Raw genomic sequence first — 22,106 nt, 5'->3', positions numbered from 1 at the left:
TTTTAAATTTTCTCCTTTTTATTAAAAATATAATTCTGCGCTACACTATCTGGATTTGACTATGTTTAAATATTGATAACTCGAATAGTGTTATTGTAGTAATATTTAATGCATAAGAGTGCAAAAATCACTTTCAATATAATCGTGATGACCCTAGCAGAGCCATATGTCCAGTGACGTATTCGTTACAAGGATAAAATCACAATTACAGGATATAGATTCTAACTTGCCTGTGTAATCGATGCGAGGCGCTTTTGCACCACTCGATCACATGCGGTAGTACATTAAGATCGTTCAATCGTACAGTTGAAGGTGGCAGCATAACCACTTTCAAAGTCCTCTTCGTCGCCTCAGCATAGATCAGTTCGGTTGGTCCGGGTTTGGTTGGACACAAACTGGTCCTGCGGCTGCGGCAGCCGCTGCCGACTGATTCAGAAATGCAACATTGAACGGTTTTAGTCTAGCTACCGTGGCCGCTCCTGTCGAGATCGCTGAGGGGCACGGTGACATGCATGGAGTCGAACAGTGACTATTGCTCAGATCACATTGGTCCAGTAGGCGAATCAGTTCGTCCGCCGTTGGACCACCGATCAGCTTTTTGTTCTGATCCTTTTTCTTGAAGATTTCCAACGCCGTGGTGAGATCCCACATCTGTATCGCTCCGTTGCAGTGGCCGGACAAGATGAACCTGCGTGGTCGAGAACCCATCCGGGAAGATCCTTCACACTCGTGCACGCAGAAAGAGGTGATGGTAGTACCATCAACGGAACGGACCAAGCAGACACGTTCCCCGTTTGAGGCCAGGCGCACGTACAATTGATCCGTATCGGGAACCACCTTTTGTACGAAAATCTGTTCATCATCTTGTTCACCGAACGGACCGAAATCGTTGCCGGCCGAGTAGCTGTAGGTGGAGTCTACAGCTTCCAACGAAACGATCTGCAAATGCGTACCGAAATCAGAAGTGCTTTTGAATACATTAGCATTGGTCGTAGATGTTACCTTGAAAGAAGCCTCCGGCGTCGAGCCAGGCTGAGTGGAGATCATGCCCCGAAAGCGCGTAACTTGCCAAGTGCGAACGTGGTTGTATTCGCTGCAGACCGAGATCAGGAATTTCTCCGACAGAGTAACCTTCGTCACCGGACTTTGATGAACGGTGAACGTTTGGAACAGCTGAGGTCCATGGCCAACGGTTTCCGGATGTTGCACTATCACACGCACCGAGCCCGACTTGGTACCGTAGGCGATCTCAATCCAGTTTCCGGATAGACCTGTGGGTGATATCGGAATATGCATCAGCGATCGCAGAACAAGTTGCATTGGAACAATGATTTACAAAGGAAACACACAAACAAGCTATAATAAACAACGGGTCTTGGATGCAGTGAACAGAGGAAACAACACATGCCAGCACCACTACTTGAATAATGTCCACACTCGAATGAACCAAGTGTATCGGTTCGGTAAAAGTAATGTTGCGTTTCGTGTTTAAAGGTGGCAAAACATTTAAATTTTTTTTTGTTGGTTATGTTGTTTGTCCAATGATGATTTATGAAAGCAAAGAACAAGATGAGAATTAATATTCAATCAGTTCCGAACTGATTCAGCTTCAAGCAAAGATCGGAGGACATAGAAGACACAATTGAATGGTCAAAATAGCTGTAGCGTGAGTAACTGAATTCAAGCTTGAACGAATGAGAAAAATAAACAATAGTCGTCACTTTGAATGGTTGTAATTGAAAATAGTCAACTGAGAGTTGAAAATGATTACCTTCTTTATCTCCCGGTACTAACATGTTTAAATTATAGGAAGAATTATAAAAACAAGAAAATAAATAAGACTTTTGGGTTAACCGTGAGACTGATGATGATCATGGTAGATGCCTATTGATTTTTGTGTATTGTTCGAATGGAATAGAGGTTGTGACCGAATTACGGTGCAGATTTTTTTTTCAGAGTGTTGAATGCAAGTAGTGGTGTTGGATATGTGCATTTGCATGTGAGTGGTGCGATAGAAGTAGGAATTAAAGATGTGCTATGTAGTGCAGTTTATTGTATGCATTTTGACGTTGTGAAGAACAGAAAGAAAATAAATCATATAGGACAACATGTGGCTCTGTTCGCTAAGGTCATTTGTAGCACTATTACTTAGGAATTCCACAAGTGAGTCGAACGATTGACTCTTATGCTACAAGGAGGTAAGTTATGCTGATAGTAATGTGATAATTACAGAGCTGCGATAAGTGATGTGTATTCATTCCCGACAGGTCTTCTGCTCGATTGGAATAAATTTTCCTATGACTTTGACAGATAATCGATTGTTCCAATTTTGACATATCGTCTCTTTATAAATTCAGCCTCTTTAAGTATAACCTACAGGTGGATACTAACGATTTTAAATTGGCTCACTACTTGAATAGCCTATTGGTCCCAAGCAAATCGATTAACGTACCCCATTCTAGTCGAAATTCTAGTACTACACTATGTTTGTTTTGATGCCCTACACTCTAAAAAATCTTCACGTTAATGCTACGTGAAAAATCACGTAACCTCTTTAACCCTCCACTTCGATCATTTTCACGTGGCTCACGTTAATGTTAAATTACATTTTGATAAAATTTACGTGATATTCATGTTCGTTGATACTAAGAGAATTTCACGTAAAAAGTAAGTGATAATCATGTACACTCTAAAACATATACACGTTCAATCTACGTGAAAAATCACGTAGTTCATTCGAATGGTTCAACTTTCATGGTTACATGATGGTAGTAAAATTGATAAATATATCATGTCATGTTCATTGGAGCTGATGATGAATGTGACAACATTTTCCCATCAAACTTCTATGTGCGGTTGAGTGATTGTGGTGTGCTTGCGTAAAATGAGTTTACGTGGTTTACATGTATGAAAAAGGGATTCAATATGGCGGCATCGATTTTATTAATGGAAGAAGTGATTCCTTAACTGCATACTGCAACTGTTTGAAGGTATTTTTATATTATTTCGCTTTATTTGAAATCCGTCATACACTGCTAATTAAATTTATTTCGATTTCAGAGGTTGGATTACAAGATACAATTTATGGGCATTTTCCAAATGTCTGACTCGACAGTAAACAGTGCAAACGAATATTGCATCTGAATCGAGATCTGAATTGTCATGATCAATTAAAAGTTGGAAAAGCGAAATGGTTAGTATTAACGTTTCAATGACATACTTATTGTATTAATAAAAAAATGCTAACAATGTTTAATTATTCTTTTCTTGGACAAACAGTTGGACAACAGTTGGAAAACAGTATTTGTTAGATCCGGTAAAGATCACTTCAAAATCACGTCAACATTACGTGCACACCCATTGCAATTATAGTGGAAACCACGGAACGTAAACGTAAGATGAACAGTATTTTCCAGTAAATATCATTTCAAAATCACGTAAACATTACGTGATAACCGCTTCCAACTTAAGTGGAAATCACGTTATATTTACCTTACTGTTCACGTTGACCGCTAAATGGGAATATTTTTGGCTACATGGTATTAACGTAAATGTTACGTGAAAAGTAGTATGGGCGAAAGCTACCTATGTTTTCACGTAGATCGGACGTGCATATTTTTTGGAGTGTATGAAAGTTTGACAGATAAAATGAGGGGTTCGTGGATTTTCCTATGTTACGAGGGGTGCATCGATTAGCTTGGGACCGAAGATAGTACCAGAGCTGAGCCAAAAAGTTGTGTACGTTTCTTCGGGACCTTCTGGTCTTAGAGTTACCTCTATGGTATAACGTTGTTACGCAGCGCTCGGGGCTGGACGTTGATGCTAACTTGCTTCAAGACTGCGGTGCAATCAATTCTGCCCTGTAATGTGTCCGCGATGAGCAGGGCCCTTGAAGTGTCTTTTCTAGTTCGGAGAGGCTCCAGACTGATCAACTGGCAGCGACTTTTAGGCAAGTGAAACGGATTTCTCCAAGGTAGATTCCGTAGAGCGAATCAAAGAAAATGTCGCTGAACGGACTCAATTAATCATGTTTTGTTGTTTTTGACATCATCCACATCCAGAGGGCCAGTCACTTCGAATGTATGGGAATGGTAGGAAACCATTTGAAAATGCATGGAAATTTTCAGTTTTTATTCATTATCCACTTTATGGGCAGTTTTAGATGCACAAAAATTGCACGGGTACATTACTATGGTGATAAGGTAAACACTCGTTTATTTGTTTCCTTCTGTGAAAGCATGTTTAGTCACAAATCGTGGATTTTCTGATATTCTCCATACTGCAAAAATGACTTTCCTACCACTGAAGGGGCGACATCTCTCGGATCTTCAGTATAGCTACTACTCAAATCATATAATTAATTCTCTCAGCACCATTATTGTACACGGCCAATGAGATCAACCCAAATTTGAGTTCAGTTTACTCATAAATCACAAAAAGTGCAGGAACTCAGCGATGAGTAAATTTGCCTCATGTTTTTTCAGGAAAAAAATCCCGAATATGAGAAAAGTAGAGATTGGATGCTCTCCGTCTATTGGTACTAGTACTAGATTGAGTAAATTTTCCTCATTTTCCGGCAGATTTTTTAGATTTTCCACAGGAAAACGTGAGACAAATTTACTCATCGCTGAGTTCCTGCACTTTTTGCGATTATGAGTAAACTGAACTCAAATTTGGGTTGATCTCATTGGCCTGTACACACTTAATCTAACTCGGTAAAATATCCAACAGCCGATTAACTCGGCATTTACTTTTGCTGATATCTCTGCTAAATATCTGTTTGTTAGCTGATATCTTAGCAAAATGTTATTTGTTAGCTGAGTCTCGGCAATTGTTTTATTGAATCTCAGCAAAATAAATTGCAATAAATTCGGCTGTTGGAAAGCGAAAAATTTTAAGTGTGTAGTTTGAACAGTCAGACCTATTCTGCACGGCGTGTGAGGTGAGGTGACATGCTGTCACTTGTGAGTCACAATTGTCACCTCGCGTAAGGTGACTCTCACCTTACACGCCGCGCAGAATAGGCCTTAGTATTCCAGAATGGGTCGCACCACGGAACAGTACAATGACTTGAGGCAATAGATGTTCGAGAAATTCTTTGCAATCCTGAAGATAGAACCCAATCTCCTTGACGACTTGTCAACAACGTACGAGATGTGTTTTTTCAAACGTCCATTATGCCAAATGACTATTGTGCCAATGTCAATGTTCCTTATTGCAGGTTCCGAACAATACGTTCCTGTTTGTTTCCGGAATTGTGGAAAATTTCCCGATTGTGACATTTACACTTAAGGTGATTCCTTGTAGAGTCCACAAATGGCCGCCACGTAGGCTGTACATGCACTTCTACTTCGAATTTTCAATTACACAAATCAAGACCAACAATTGAAATGGCCTCAACTCCATTTTGTAAACAAACATTGTAAGGCCATTTTCTCGCGAACCAAAGGCCGCCAACGCAAACCAACAAAATGGGCAGGTAGGGAAAATTCTCCTCTACCCGATTGTGTGGTAGGTTTGCGAATGTAGGTTTCGGTTCGCTAGAAAATGGCCTGATATCAAAACGCATACATAGATTTGTTATCAAGAAAACATGATTTGTTATCTTTTTAATATCCTTCACATAGCATTTAGATTTATTTTTTGTTATGATTACTTTTAACTCGACCACACGGTAGGCAAAATATGTTATCACGAACGCTCGTATCAAAATATCAAATTTAGTTTGCATTTTGTTTTCATTCTCTGCTCGGGTAGTGATTTCAGGTCGATCTCCTTTACATTCTGTGCCTTCAAAATCTTGAAAAGGATGGTAAATAGGCGACTGATGAACTTTCTAGAATCCAGGGACCTACTTGACCACCGTCAACGCGCTTTTCGTCCAGGACACGGTACTAAAACACGTACTTCGCCACACTTGCTCAAGCTCTTGACGACGCTACCTCGCGTGGACACCACGTCAAACTGGCAGCTTTAGCCATAGCAAAAGCTTATAATAGAGCTTGGATGCCAGATGTCATCCGACAAATGGCTGATTGGGGCCTTGGCGGGCACCTGAAGCATTTCGCGAAGAATTTCTTGGCAAACCGCAACTTTCAGGTACTTCTGGGCAACCACCGTTCCGCAACATTCCGAGAGGAGACTGGGGCGTACCGCAGGGTTCGGTTATCGCGGTCACCATTTTCTTAATTTGTATGAATGTGGTTTAACCTTCCTAAGGAAATTTCAGGCCAGTGACAAGGCCTTTACCAACAGCAGCGTTTGACAGTAGGCAGCATGTCCCGGGCTCAAAACATTTATTTTGCTGTGCTGGGCTCGCGGTCAACGTATAACATGTTGCCTACGCGCTTGCCACTGGGCTGGAAAATTTACATCATTGACGACATTACCCTCCTGATCACTCTCAAAACCATAAAGGCACTACGTAGAAAGATGGGCGCTGCCACAAGCGCAGTCTCCCTGTGGACATCACTGACTGGCTTCCAACTCTCAGTCGAAAAATGCACACTGGTGCACATCTGCCCTCACCATCATGTCGTCCTTAACACTCCCGTCTGTATCAATGGTACAGCTATTCCCATCAGGAGGTCAGCCCGTATCCTCGGAGTTAGAATCGACCGACATTTGACCTTTTCTGCCACCTTCGACAAAGTCAAGAACGCCTGCAAGACACGTCTTAATCTGCTACGATCCATCGCAGGTCGACACCCAGACGGGCCATTCGGCTTCGAGTTGCTAGAGCAATTTTGGAATCACGTCTCCTTTATGGAATCGAAGTTACCTGTCTCGCTCGCGTACAACTTATTACAAAACTAACCTCTACATACCATCAAGCTATCCGTATCTCATCCGGTCTACTACCATCCACACCTGCAATTGCAGCTTGCATCGAAAGTGGCGTACTACCATTCAACCTTCTAGTTACTCAAGCCATCTGCAACCGATCAATTAGCTTCGAGGTGAAGACAGATGTCTTAGATGATGGAGTTTTCCTCCTTACCGAGGCTAAACAGCTCCTTTCAGTCATCGTCAATCTGGAGATCCCCCTGGTGTCTAGCATACATTGGTGTGGAGGCAGAGATTGGAACTTGCCCGGGCCCATTATTGACTTGGCGATAAAGAAGAAGTTCAAGGCAGGATCCAACTCTACAGCACTTGTGAGATCCGTCGCGGAACTCCAGTGAACCAGATAGTGCAACCACACTATCCGTTACTCCGACGGATCAGTTTCCCGTGAAGGGGTTGGCATTGGCATCACGGGCCCCCAAATGTCCGTACTTCATCGACTTCCAGAACAGTACACTATATTCTCGGCAGAAGCGGTCTCTGCTTTTATTGCTGCTACCACTCCCTCAAACAAGCCGATTCCCGTATTTACGGACCCCGCAAGTGTAGTTCTAGCCCTCAACTCAGACTCTATCAAGCACTCATAGATCCAAACCATTCAGCGGTATGCCCCCAGAAACACTACATTTGTATGGATTCCGGGTCACTGCGGCATTCGTGGTAATACGGAGGCGGATCATCTAGCGGCTTCTGGAAGACAAGCCCAACTGTTTACCAGGGAGATTCCAAATGGAGAACTGAAAAAATGGGTTGCCAACAAAATTTGGGACTGACACATGAAGGTGGGAAGACCCCCCTGACCACCGAACTCAGGTTGCCCTGGCAAGACTCAGAACAGGCCATACCAGAGTCTCGCATAACTTTTCAGGGAGCGGGCCGTTGCGGAAATTTTGCGAGCTCTGCCGCATCAACTGTTCAGTGGAATACATAATCTGCCACAGTATTCAATACGAAGGCTCACGAGAGCTGTACGGTATACCGGGCAGCATTAGGGACGCACTGAGTAACGACCCGACTAGAATCACAGCATTAATGGGCTTCCTCCGGGAGGCTGCCCTCTTCGATCAAATATGAAACCTGTCAAAATCCCGACCACCGCAATACCAATGGACTTTCTCTTATCACCCAACATCTCAAATCAAAGCAAGATCCTCAGCAACTTAGGCTCTGAACCATTTGGTGGATTATTTTAACTTTTGGTTAAAATTTGACAGATGAAAAGTTATCGATTAACCCTGCTATCCGAGCATGGTTATTTCTGACAGACAAGAAGTTAAATTTTGACAACCGTGGCTCGAAAACCGGTCGATCGACAACACGGGGATTTTCGAACATAGAAAATAACTTTCGAAATGTCACTTTTAACCACGAGTTAAACTTAACTCGGCAAATGGTTCACAGCCTTAACAATCAAAAGTCCGAAGAAAGACAGCACATTGACAGCCTCAGTACTTAACTAGAGGAGGCCTCTTATAGACCTCCTAATATGATAAAAAAGGAGAAAAAACTTTGTAACTAGATGAGGTCCCTTCTGGACACAACACTATTTTTTCAGACACGAACCAGCCAACGGCTGAAAGTCTCTATAATAAAGAACGAAAATTACAACTATTTCAGAAACCCCTCACCCGAGTTCATCACATCCATCAAGTGCGCATTAAGGCTCTGAACCATTTGGTGGATTTTTTTAACTTTTGGTTAAAATTTGACAGATGGAAAGTTATCGATTAACCCTGCTATCCGAGCGTGGTTACTTCTGACAGACAAGAAGTTAAATTTTGACAACCTTGGCTAAGTTCTGCTCGAAAACCGGTCGATCGACAGCACAGGGATTTTCGAACATAGAAAATAACTTTCGAAATGTCACTTTTAACCACGAGTTAAATTTAACTCGGCAAATGGTTCACAGCCTTGGTGGATTATTTTAACTTTTGGTTAAAATTTGACAGATGAAAAGTTATCGATTAACCCTGCCATCCGAGCATGGTTATTTCTGACAGACAAAAAGTTAAATTTTGACAACCGTGGCTCGAAAACCGGTCGATCGACAGCACGGGGATTTTCGAACATAGAAAATAACTTTCGAAATGTCACTTTTAACCACGAGTTAAATTTAACTCGGCAAATGGTTCACAGCCTAATACCCCGGACAGACTATGACTTATATCATGTAATATAGGCTGTCTTGCAATGAGCACTCATACATCTAGTTTTCACTGGAAATCCTATGTATGAGTGCTCATTGCAAGACAGTCTATATTACATGATATAAGCCATAGTCTGTCCAGGGTATAAGGCTCTGAACCATTTGGTGGATTATTTTAACTTTTGGTTAAAATTTGACAGATGGAAAGTTATCGATTAACCCTGCTATCCGAGCGTGGTTACTTCTGACAGACAAGAAGTTAAATTTTGACAACCTTGGCTAAGTTCTGCTCGAAAACCGGTCGATCGACAGCACAGGGATTTTCGAACATAGAAAATAACTTTCGAAATGTCACTTTTAACCACGAGTTAAATTTAACTCGGCAAATGGTTCACAGCCTTGGTGGATTATTTTAACTTTTGGTTAAAATTTGACAGATGAAAAGTTATCGATTAACCCTGCCATCCGAGCATGGTTATTTCTGACAGACAAAAAGTTAAATTTTGACAACCGTGGCTCGAAAACCGGTCGATCGACAGCACGGGGATTTTCGAACATAGAAAATAACTTTCGAAATGTCACTTTTAACCACGAGTTAAATTTAACTCGGCAAATGGTTCACAGCCTAATACCCCGGACAGACTATGACTTATATCATGTAATATAGGCTGTCTTGCAATGAGCACTCATACATCTAGTTTTCACTGGAAATCCTATGTATGAGTGCTCATTGCAAGACAGTCTATATTACATGATATAAGCCATAGTCTGTCCAGGGTATAAGGCTCTGAACCATTTGGTGGATTATTTTAACTTTTGGTTAAAATTTGACAGATGGAAAGTTATCGATTAACCCTGCTATCCGAGCGTGGTTACTTCTGACAGACAAGAAGTTAAATTTTGACAACCTTGGCTAAGTTCTTCTCGAAAACCGGTCGATCGACAGCACAGGGATTTTCGAACATAGAAAATAACTTTCGAAATGTCACTTTTAACCACGAGTTAAATTTAACTCGGCAAATGGTTCACAAATGGTATTTTTGTAACAGTCAATTTTCGTCCGCCTTGATTTCGAACAAAACAGGTTTCCAATATAAAAAATGTACGGAAAATTCGTTTAAAATACCACTGATTTTCCAGCAAGAAAATTCAAACTACAGTAAGAGAAAAGCCAATCAATGTAAATTACACTGTAATGAAGAATGGAATGGGGTAAAGTGGCAAGATAAAATGAAAGGAAATCTAAATACAATGCAGCACAGCACTACTCCGGAAACCTTCGGCGAACAATACCAAGTGTTCCTACAGTGTAAATGAATCAAATACAAATATGTCTACACCGAATATAATACCCAGAACCGTGCTGCAAAATGGGCCCAACGCAGAACTTACTTGTAGTTTTAGGTGTCAAATACACGGATATTGCCGTTATCGAATCATTCGATGGATCTTTGTACAGTTCCGTCACCAGCAGATCGTTGTCCTTCATTCGCAATGGAAATTTCTGCATATCTGTAAAACCACACCGCAGCTACGATTATACCTCTTGATTAAATTCTAACTTAGTTACATACCAATATAATAAATCGAGCCATTGTTGCAACCAAGCAGCAGAAAAGAGCCAGCCGTATCGAACGACAGAATCGGAACCAGATCTTGAATTTGCCAGTGCTGGGTCATCGCATGCCATACACCAATCTTGCCCGAAGACGAAAGTGCCACCAGCTGGCTACCGATGAAGAACAGAAACTCAACCCGTACGTGAAGGTTGAAAATGCCGACGTCAGTCTTGCTTCCGTCTTCCGAGATTCCCCACAGCCGTATCTGACTGCCATATGAGATTGCTACCATTTTACTGTGAGACTGCTCACCGGCCGACGTAGCTAGACTCATCTTGGCGTTTATAGCTATTCGTTCGATCGGGTGTTCAACGTAGGGTGAAATGAAAATCTGCTGCCAACCACAATAGTCCTTCAATCGATAACACGTGACAAAGTGCGCATATGCAACCGAAATCCAATTGTGATGCGCTTTGATGATTTGAACACGCATCGGGTCCGACCATCCAGATGATTGACTAGGACCGAACACCAGCCCAACGTCATTGCGGATATACTTGTTTAAATCTACGGATGAATTTCGAGAATGATGACGCATCATATCCAACGATGCAGTGCGCGAATGGCCAGGGGCCCATTGTGAGTTTCTTCCGTTTCCGTTGTACGACACCCGGAGATCCCATGATGAGTTTCGAGAATGACCAGCATGGCGAGAGCCACTGGCTCCTCCGGTGCTACTACCGGACGATCCTGAGCTTTGAGAAAACTCGGGCACTCGAACCATCGACCCAGGTCGGGGATTCGATGGAGGATGACACACTCCGCCAGTGGAAGCCACCGACGACGATGGAACACCTGCTGGCTGCTGGGATGCGGACGGCTGAGAGGAAGTTCCGGGTTGCAGGTCGTTGTTGGTTTTGGATTGAGCTGATTGAGCGGAACCGTTTGACCCGGATAAAGAATTGGTCGCAGTGATACCGCTCACGGAACTAGTTGACGAGGAAGGTAGCGTTACCTCTTGGATTGGAATGTCTGTAAAGTAGAGTAAGTAAGGCATTTTGAAGCTTGTAATTTATCAACAACATACTTGGAGCAGAAAGATATCCGTAAAACAACACATCACCACAGCTTGATTGATCCATCTCTTCGCACAGCATTAACCGCTTGATCAGTGGCGAAATGTTGTAGAATTCAGCCTCATGTCGCAGTACCCGGATATCGCAGGACTTGATGTCGATCTCCTTGGTACGTAAGTAATTGAGAATGATAGAGAACAGCTTTGGATCACGATCGATGAAGATGGCATCCGTTTCGTCACGGAGGCTGGAAATACGGCCATTCCTCTCGGAGTTGAGCAAGGAAGTGAAAAACGTATCCGGTACCCATGTTAGGGTTTGACGGGATGTCGAGAATCTGCGGAAGTAGATGAACAGAAAATTAAGTCGAGTGTGTTATAATCGTTTCCATTTTCAAGCACAATGTGGTCATAGGGCCAGTCTACCACAATTATTGCATATCAGTCCCCTAAGGAAAAAGTAGGCATTGAGAAAATGATCGTCGAAGTCGTGAAGTGTAATTTCCATGTAAATATTTGAAACGTCTTAGTAAATTTAATGATCAAATTAAAATCAGTTTCAATGAAGCTTGCATGTTTTGTTATATCAGCGAAAAATATGGCAATTCGATAAGCAGAACTTTAACTTGAACTATGGACGGTTAAATTTTAGGATGTGACTAATATGCGATTATTTTGATTGATGAGAATGAGACAAACTGACTCGATGTTGTTTTCACATTTTTCAAGGTTAAAGTCCGTAGTTTTATCACGTAATATGAAAATAGATGCCAATTGATAGTAGCGTTGTTATCTCAAAATAGACGAAAATCTATATGGGACTGATATGCGATTAAAGGCAGTATAGATTTGACATCATACAATACTAACCACAGGGGTCAAGTGAATCAATCCTGCTTTAAAATGCCGAATAGAAAGGAAAGACATTGAATACAGGGGATAGCCGTAGTAACAGTGATAATAGTTAATAGGTGAGAAAATAAAGAGACAGAAATTGATGATTTACTATACCTATCGACCCTGTTCCACGACCTACGGAACCTAGATTTAGATACTATGTCATTTCCCTTACACGTTTGCTTCTTGATTCTCTTACAGGAAAATACTTTCTTCAATCGTTTAAAAAATACAAGACAATTGACACCGTCTTCAACCAGATGTTGTACAGACTGAATACTTAACACTAGACAACGGACAACACTCAACACCCAAGTAGACCAGACTAGTAGGGAAATTTCCGGGTTGCGAAAAGTTCCACCGGCTGGAGTGGGAATCGAACCCTCACTTCGTGGCACTCACAATACGCCTGAACGACGGATGACGCCGCTAACCGCACGACCACGAAGCCCACAAAGTAGGTAAAACAGTTGAATAATGGATAATACTCCTAACAAAACATCACCACCATCACACCATCGACAACTAGGGGAAATGGCTCTAATGTTGGCCTATGGATCTAATATCGGGCCCATCGCAGAAAATCTGGCTATTTATCCATTTTATGTAGATGAACGTGTCATTGGGATGCCGGCGCCGGTGGTGTAGTGGTAAGCGTGACTGTTTTCCACGCCAATGGACCTGGGTTCAATCCCAGTCAGGAGGTCGGTGGGATTTTTCTGAGGCATAAAAATCTCTGGTCACGTCTTCCTTGGAAGGAAAGCCGTTGGTCCTGGCCCATGTGTGTTTGAATGGGTGCGATATCCAACGCAGGAGTGGAAGCTGCCTTCCTGTGCACATTCGATTGCCGTCTATGGATGGTACTCGATGTCCGTCAGTGGCACTAGATTGCGGAACAGAGACCGACGTTAAATAAAGGAATGTGTCATTGGGACGGTACATACAAACAGAGTTTATAGATTACCTGAGTCGGTAAAATTTTACTGGGTTTTCAAACAGCTGAGTTTTCAGTAATCAACTGAGTACTTTTTGATTTAACTGAAAACTCCGTAAATCGCAGAATCTCTGTCAGAAATTACCGTTATAGTCAGTAGAATAATTGCTGTCTCTTTCAGTAAATTATTTGTTTACATTTTTTTGCTGAGTTTATCAGTATTTTTTTCAGCAGGTATTTTTATGAATAATTCAATAAATTTATAAATACAATGATTAACTGCTAAATGATTATTTTGGATACATTTTGAACGATTTTTATTCCGGAACTGAGGTTAACATGTTTAGTGGTGGAGTAGCCGTGATTCTGAACTACACTCAAAATAATTTTCACTTCAATGCTACGTGAAAAAATACGTAGATTTTTTCCATCGTACTTTTCACGTAAGAACTATATGATTAACATGTAGGTGCACTCATTGCATGAAGCTTAAATGTCACAGGATTATCACGTAGAAGTTACGTGATACTGTCGATAGATTTCATAGTGGTTTCTTATACTATTTCAACTGCTGTTTGCTGATTTTTTTTAATTTTAATGCTTTTTACAACAAATTTCATGAAACTTTTTTATTCATCTTAGAGCGTTCAATTTATTATAAGCAAAATAAAAACAACATTGCTATAAAACCCAATCAGGAATTCGATGTTTGGTCAACGTGCCTCCATGAGACGATTGCACTTCCCGGCTCCGTGGTAGCTTTGCCTCCGTTTGAGCTGCCTATGACTGGTAATACCAGCCATTATCTTCCCGTTCCGGTGAGGAGTCGTGAGCTGTAAACTCGACTGCTACAGTTGAGCAAAGTAGAAGCGTTTGTTGATGTGCAGGAGCCGTGCATGTTCGCTTCCGTGACTATCGATGGTATCCGACGAGGATCCATAGTGGACCTGGAAAGGAAAAGAAAATTAAACTGCTTTTGCTGCTTGCCATCTTCAAATAAACTAATCAAAGATATTTTACAGCATAATTGAAATCTTATACTTACGTTTTTCACCAGTCCAAAAAAATACAACAAATCTGCATATTTACACTCAAGCCGCCATGTTGAACACCCAACTGAGTGCCCTACTTTTTTCATACGTGGAATGCACTTAAGACTTACGTGAAACGCACATAGATTCTAGGTATGTGGAAATCACTTAATTTTCATTGGATAAATAAATAAGTGTGGTTGGAATTTCTTTTAGCATTCAGGTGGCATTGCGTAGATTTTACGAGAGTCACGTAAAGTAGACTGACTAAACGTTACTTGATTTTTCACGTAGTATTAAAGTGCGGATTATTTTGAGTGTAGTTCTGGTTGAGCGGTCAGCGTTTCCTGATGATTCAACCGGATTGTGGCTCTCTCGGTGTGCTGGATTGCGTGCCAAAGTCTGGAGCTCTATAAGGCAATTGTATTGAATGGTTCTGCTTCAAAATCAAACATCTGGAAGTCGATGCATTAGTGCAGAAACTGCTCAATTTTGTGGCAGTTTCTGCACTTCTGCATCGACTTCCAGATGTTTCATTGATTTTCACAATTGTTTGCTTCTTCACGCGGATATTTCCGTTGTCAAGTCAGCGAGGTAGAACGGAGGAAGATGGCGTATGTAATTTGATTTACTGGTGTGATCAGCAATTTTCAGTAAATTTCAGTAAAAATCAATGAATACTGAAAACTCGGTACTCCATTTTACTGAGTTTCATTCATTCACCGTAAAGCTGTTATTTTACGGTAAATTCAGTACATGCTTTTACCGTATTCAGTAGTTTGTCGCAATAGCTACTGACCATCAGCAGTTTTGTCGAGAATAAATGATCGGTATTTTTTGTGATTTACAGTTCGAAAACTGTAAAAAAAATTACCGAACATGGAACCCGTGCACACTAATCCAGGCCTCTGCCGTTCGGTAAATTTTGAACTACAGAACTGTTCGGTTAAAGTTTAAAAATCAGTGAAAAATCCAATTATTAGAAAATTTATTCCAAACTTGTACAGAATGTGTTCGGTTGACCCCATTTATTGTTGAAAAATAAAATTTATAAATTTTCTTGATTTCTCACGAGTAACGGTCATTTGAAAATTTTACCGACTTGTTCTGCTGTTCAAAAACCCGGTAAATTCCTACCGACTTCGGTGATCTGAATTATGTGTGTGATTAGGTAAGTGTGTATAATGGATATTTTTGGTCGCTTTTGAAAATTTAGTCGATTGCTGAATTTATGTATGGGCCCAAATTAGGGGCATTTAGGTCGACATTACATCAATTTCCCCTACCGAACAGTTCATACATCGTTCGCTGGATCAGGACACTAGATCAAGTTCTCCATAATGCAGCTTTAGATGGCCACGGTGTGTCCTATCGCAGCACGATAGCGAAGTCATCATCAGGCACATATGACCGTTCTTATCTATAAGATGTTGGTCACGACAGACGGAGAATAATGCATGTACTGCATAGGACTGCGACACGACAAGCAAGATGCCCAGGAATAGGTGCGTGTGCTGGCCAAGCAACTTCGATTGGATCCGAATTAAATCACTAACGATAGTACAACGGAAGTGGTCTCAACAACAACGGAAGCAAATGGAAACAAAATGTAAATTTCGTAAATCATAAATCCAGTGTTTCGAGGAAATAAAACAATATTTGCTTAAATTGTCCCTTTATTTAAATTGATACTGAAACTAAAATAAAAAATGAATGACAGCAATAGTAAACGCAAAACCTGAATAGGTAAATAACTATTAGGAATATATAGACTACATGCGCTTTATATTATGCATGCATCAATCACTTCGTATTATCTCCCTTTATAACGAATCATGCGTCGGTCGGGAGAATTGCGATTTAGTGTAGCTTTTATACTATTTAGATTTCAATATTTTTTGAGTGTACATCCCCATTCTACGATTTTCGTGATCTTACTTGAAGGCAATGTATGAGATGTCAGTATGCAACATCTTAAAGATAAATTATGCAATTAATTAACTATCTCTACCTTTTCAAACTGTTAGCAGGCGTATCCCCTAACAAAACCGCTCACAACCAAATCCTTATCACTATCATCCGATAAGTTAACTCCAACATTATCTGAACTACCTGCCTGAAGGTGTGTGCTATCTAGACTATCTGAAAGGTCATCAATGTCCTGATTACCCATTCTTAACTTCCTTATGGCAAATGAGCTTCCCGCCTAATCGGTAATGCTTGTATCGACTACTGGACCTTCGTGGTCGACGACGCCCTGATCAGTAATCCTTGTATTCGCCACGACAGATGGGCTTCCTGTCTGGTCGTCGACGTTTTGATTGGAAATGCTTGGTTCCACCATGAGATCTTTTAACCGGTGCCCGAGGTTGTCTGCCCCTGGCGCCCCACTAAGGAAGATAATATTAACGCAAATATTATACAACCTATAATCCTTCACTTTAGTAACTTCAACCCCACAGCACTGCCCAGGGGGAGGGATTTCGAAAAGTCCTCTTCTCAAATTAAACAATATATTTGCTAGAAAACTGCTTCTGAGCACACCTAAATAATATGTTAAAACACTGACTAGACTGAGCAGTTATAACACTTCTCTTGTCGATAATTATTATAATATGTTATAACCCTGTATAAGCCAAATTAATACAGGAATCAGAAAATTAAAACTTATTGAAAAGTGAGTACAGAAACTGATATTCAGTCTGCTTAAATGTTGATGCATATTATGTTGCTACATATTAGTGAATGGGAAATTATTGACCACGTTTGAACATCCACAAGTTAGCAAAATAGATCATATTCAATTATTAACCCTCTACGGAGTCACCAGAGCTAATATTTTTTTCTCTTCTGGCATTGAACTTTGTATACCTGGAACAACCTATATGTGCGCAATATATGACAACAATTTGACCTAATTTTACAGAAGCCTTAACAAAATTGCTTAGCATTTCCAATGTAAACTTCGATAACGTATTCATCTGTGATAGCCTAATAGTTGTATGTGAAATGTATGTTTTAACACTTTATTACATCCAATTATCTGATAACGATGTAGCAAACCGCCTCACTAATGGCAAAACAACATCTCCTCAATATAAACACTGTTCGCAGAATCAGTTTTCACGATCGACGTTGAAATATAATTTGCGAGTTGTTGGGGAATTTCGAGCCAATAATTTCCACCCATTCAATTACCTGGTTCCACCGACATTCAAATTGACGATATCGCTGATGTGGCTGGAAAAGGCCATCTTCTTTTTCACCAACGCAGCTGCACAATTTTCCTGGGATGGGGCTTCCCGTAATCCTCCGCCCCAACACTAATGTGTAAAGTTTTCTTCGACCCGCAAACTCTAGCACTGCGTACCACTATATACCACCGCCCAGAACGGATTCCCCGGTGGAATTCGATGATATACCACTTTCAGAAACCGTTGAACATGTTTTCTGCAATTGTGTTGTCGGATGCTAAAAGAATTTTACGTATTAATTTTGGTGCAACACAGAAAATAAACACCACCACGACGGAACGACGACGAACTTTTGAGCAGAGTACAAAAATTTTCACAACCAGAGATGCCAGGTGTATTTAAAAAAAAACTTCAAAGAAATCGACGAAAAAAAATCTTCACACTAACACACGGTAACCGTAAAATACGCAATAATGGAGTATAATAGTACGTTCATACGCTTATTCTGGTCAACTCAAAATTGAGTCGAATGTACTCATCTCAGCGGCAAGTATGGCTACTCAAAATTGAGTAGCCTTATGTTGACTCACTTTTGAGTAAACTACGTTCTCACGTAGACTGAGTCAAATCCACTCGCCGGTATTTTCAGTTGCAGGGAGGGTTTTTATTTTGGTTTTCATTCAAGGAAATGGAAATTGCCTGCTCCGGATTCCTTCTACCGGAGCAAAAAACGGTTCAACACCGTTTCCCTAAGCAATTCGTACTTACCTGAAGGCATTCCAGCCGGCATATTCTATGAACTTTCCTCCGACATGACTGGCATTTTTTCCAAGTCCAGGATTTTGCTGACTGAGTGGCTTTTACTCAGTTTGACATTTCTCGTTTACTCAATTTTTGACAACTCGATACATCGGACGAAAGTGAGTACGATCGACTCACCTGGTGAGTAAGCAGAAGTTAGCGTGGCAGACTACAGAGTTATAACAACAATCAATACGAAACTAACAATTTTAAAATGGCTTAATACTTGACTAGCCTATTGGTCCCAAGCAAACGATTAACGTACTCCATTCTAGTAGAAATTCTAGTACTACGCAATGTTTGTTTTGATTCGCTATGAAAGTTTGACAGATAAAATGAGGGGTTATTGGTTTTTCCTATGTTTCGAGGGGTGAATCGATTAGCTTGGGACCGAAGATAGTACCAGAGCTGAGCCAAAAAGTTGAGCACGTTATTTCGGTACCTTCTAGTCTTAGAGTTACCTCTATGGTTATAACATGTTATTCGCCTTGACACCAGTCCCGAAGTGACGTTTCTTCACACACATTTTGACAGTTCCTTATGAGGTTTTGCGTTGGAGTGAGATAATAAGAAAAAGTCCGCCATGTTTCACACATAGACTGACAGTTACATATGAGATTTCTCCATAGGGGTAAAGAGTTACAGAGCTCTCGTTAACGCCAATAGCGCTTTCTTTATGGTGGTTTCTGTGTTGCAATTATTTGACAATCGTTATAACATGTTATAACTCTCCAGTCTGGACAGCGTTTAAAACGCTGTGCAGACTGGAGAGTTATAACATGTTATAACGGTTGTCAAATAATTGCAACACAGAAACCACCATCAAGATAGCGCTATAACATGTTATAACTCTGTAGTCTGAACGTACTATAAAACAGCACAAAAGCTTTTGTAAAACGCTGTCCAGACTGGAGAGTTATAACATGTTATAATGGTTGTCAACTAATTGCAACACAGAAACCACCATCAAGATAGCGCAATAACATGTTATAACTCAGTTGTCTGAACGTACTATAATACCCCGTTCACATTACAGCTTATATCACGTAATATAGGCTGTCTTGCAATGAGCACTCATACATAGGATTTCCAGTGAAAACTAGATGTATGAGTGCTCATTGCAAGACAGCGTATATCACGTGATATACGCTGTAATGTGTACGGGGTATAACGCTGGCCAGACTGCAGAGTTATAACATGACAACCGTTTGTCAAATAATTTCAACACATAATCCACCATCAAGATAGCGCTATAACATGTTAAAACTCTGTAGTCTGAACGTACTATGTATAAAGAAAAATCTCGATTAATTTTTTGAAGGGACGTATCAGCTGATACGTCCCCGCGAAAAAGTATTCTGAGAAATGTTGTAAGGCTGTGTTCCATTTGTTGATGTTTCACATAAAATTGACACTTCGAAAATAAATTATAATGTTTGAATTCGAAAAACCCTCTGTTGTTGATCGTCCAATGTTCGAGAAGATTTTTGTCAAATTTGATTCATAGTCTGTCAGAAATAAGTCTGGTAAAATAGCAGGTTTATTTGAAAATGTTCCATCTGTCCAATTTAAGCAATTCACCAAATGGAACACAGCCTAAGGCCCTATATACGCGAAGTGACGTACCCCCACGCAAACATCATCGGGTAGGGTAAATTATGCCCTTTCCGGTTGGTTCGCGTGGGAAGGGTTCCCTAATAAAAATTGTATGGTTAATTTGCTTAACGACGTGTTCTGGGTATCATCCAAACCATTTGTGGAATAGTTCAATGATTTGGGTTATCGTTCGTTTATGGTTATTTTTTATTAGGGTTTCACAACTCTTGTTTAAAAATGCTTTTGTGCAAGCCTAATTCATAATAATAATTTTATAATACTTTCCACCTCAAATCCGGCATGCCAGTGGTGGATAAATGAGTGTTCACTCGGCTGTCGACAAAAGCAGGCCACTCTCGATGTGTGCTACGCGATCGTCTGTTTTCTCGGCAGCAACCATTGTGTGGTCCTCCTCATTGTTCTTCATCAGCAGTTATTATTATTATTTAACTTTATTAGGGAGGCTTTCAGCCTTGGGCTGGTTCGCCTCCATTCATCAGCAGTTCTTTCGGTCGATGCGTCGTCGACTTTGGAAAGCAACCGTTTTGTGATGAGTGTGTGAGTGCTGACCACGTTTTGCGTCCATTGCTGCAATGGACGCGCTCTGACCCTCGTTGGCGTACAACAATTTGCCATACAATGCCATACATAAACGAACGATAACCCAAATCATTGAACTATTCCACAAATGGTTTGGATGATACCCAGAACACGTCGTTAAGCAAATTAACCATACAATTTTTATTAGGGAGGCTTTTTGGATAGCGGAAGGTAAAGTGTTTATTGTGTTGTACCTTTTGACTATAGTTTTAAGATGTATTGTATAGTGACCAAGAATCCTCGGCTCTGTAAAGTTAATTCGGTTGAGCCTTATCAAATAAATTAATAAACAAAAAAAAAAAGTGGTGGATAAAATCGAGGATAAAATATAGTTTTGATGTACACAGCAACAAAAAATGTAATATCGATCAATGTAATTCAAGCTGATGTATGAAATAATCATGTAATAGCAAAAAGCAGATACAATATTACATCAATGGATGTAATTTTATTCGCAAAATCGATGTACATCGTACAACGTTATATTACACAACCGATGGATTGACCTGGTTGCAGCAGTTTGGATGTAATATTCAACAATTTTTTTTTCTGTGTATGGGCAAATAGAAAACAGCCATTTTGAATGGTAATGGTTCTTAACAACAGGGCGTAGCCAGGTTTCGAGGGAGGGTTGAAAAAAAATCTATTAAAAATTTGGCCGAATGCCATTTTACCGAACGCCATTTCACCGAAAGCCTTTGTGCTGCTGGGTTTAGGGGGAGGCAGTTTACCACCCCCTGGTCCCCTCTGGCTACGCGTAACAACCCATTATTTGTAAGGTTCACTTAAAAAAAAACCATAATACATAAGGTTCAAACTTTATCACACAAACGTTCATGTAAAGTTCCATAACCATTTCAGTTAAAGTTTAGCATGCACAGCAAAAAAAGTTGTTGAATATTACATCGAAACTGCTGCAACCAGGCCAATCCATCGGTTGTGTAATATCACATTGTACGATGTACATCGATTTTGCGAACAAAATTACATCCATTGATGTAATATTGTATCTGCTTTTTGCTATTACATCATTATTTCATACATCAGCTTGAATTACGTTGATCGATATTACATTTTTTTTTGCTGTGTGGATTATAAACAATTTTTAATTATTTTCGGTAAGGTCAAGTTATGGTTCGCACATGTGCGGGTGGTACACCTACCCTACACAGCGCTGAGATCCTGCAGTTTTTAGAAATTTCTCCATGTATCTGAGTAAAAGTAACTCTCTCTCTGAGCTATTCTCTTTGTCCGTAGCTTTGCTCGATTGGAACAACTTGTAAGATCCCCTCGACAAAAATTCTTCACTGAATTTCAAATTCTGGCATCCCTGCACAAAACAGAGACGATGTAAAATTGCGCAACCACTGTACTCTTTTGACAGTTCTCCTTCGTCGCGTGAGTTTATTTTGATTATTGCGTAAACA

At 40.5% G+C, this 22,106-nt stretch overlaps 1 protein-coding gene across 2 annotated transcripts; it reads right to left on the bottom strand.

The window, feature by feature from the left end:
- LOC135717654 (BTB/POZ domain-containing protein KCTD3) lies at positions 1 to 18,029 on the bottom strand. 2 transcript variants are annotated; one of them, XM_065239825.1, is made up of 7 exons: positions 17,687 to 18,029; positions 11,639 to 11,964; positions 10,567 to 11,583; positions 10,385 to 10,504; positions 1,772 to 1,789; positions 1,003 to 1,271; positions 1 to 939 (listed from the first exon to the last, which is right to left on the bottom strand). In XM_065239825.1, exons 1-7 carry the CDS (start codon positions 17,740 to 17,742, stop codon positions 361 to 363), a joined length of 2,385 nt encoding a protein of 794 aa, XP_065095897.1. In that variant the 5' UTR covers positions 17,743 to 18,029; the 3' UTR covers positions 1 to 360. The 2 variants fall into 2 exon arrangements, with proteins under 2 accessions (XP_065095897.1, XP_065095898.1); XM_065239826.1 differs by lacking the exon at positions 1,772 to 1,789.
- Between the last annotated feature and the right edge of the window lie 4,077 nt (positions 18,030 to 22,106).

This window comes from Ochlerotatus camptorhynchus, unplaced genomic scaffold, assembly GCF_037179485.1.
Source record: "Ochlerotatus camptorhynchus isolate MF236.1 unplaced genomic scaffold, CSIRO-AGI_Acam_v1.1 ptg000062l, whole genome shotgun sequence".
NCBI classification, from domain to species: domain Eukaryota; kingdom Metazoa; phylum Arthropoda; class Insecta; order Diptera; family Culicidae; genus Ochlerotatus; species Ochlerotatus camptorhynchus.
This window is presented reverse-complemented; position numbering and strand designations above follow the sequence as displayed.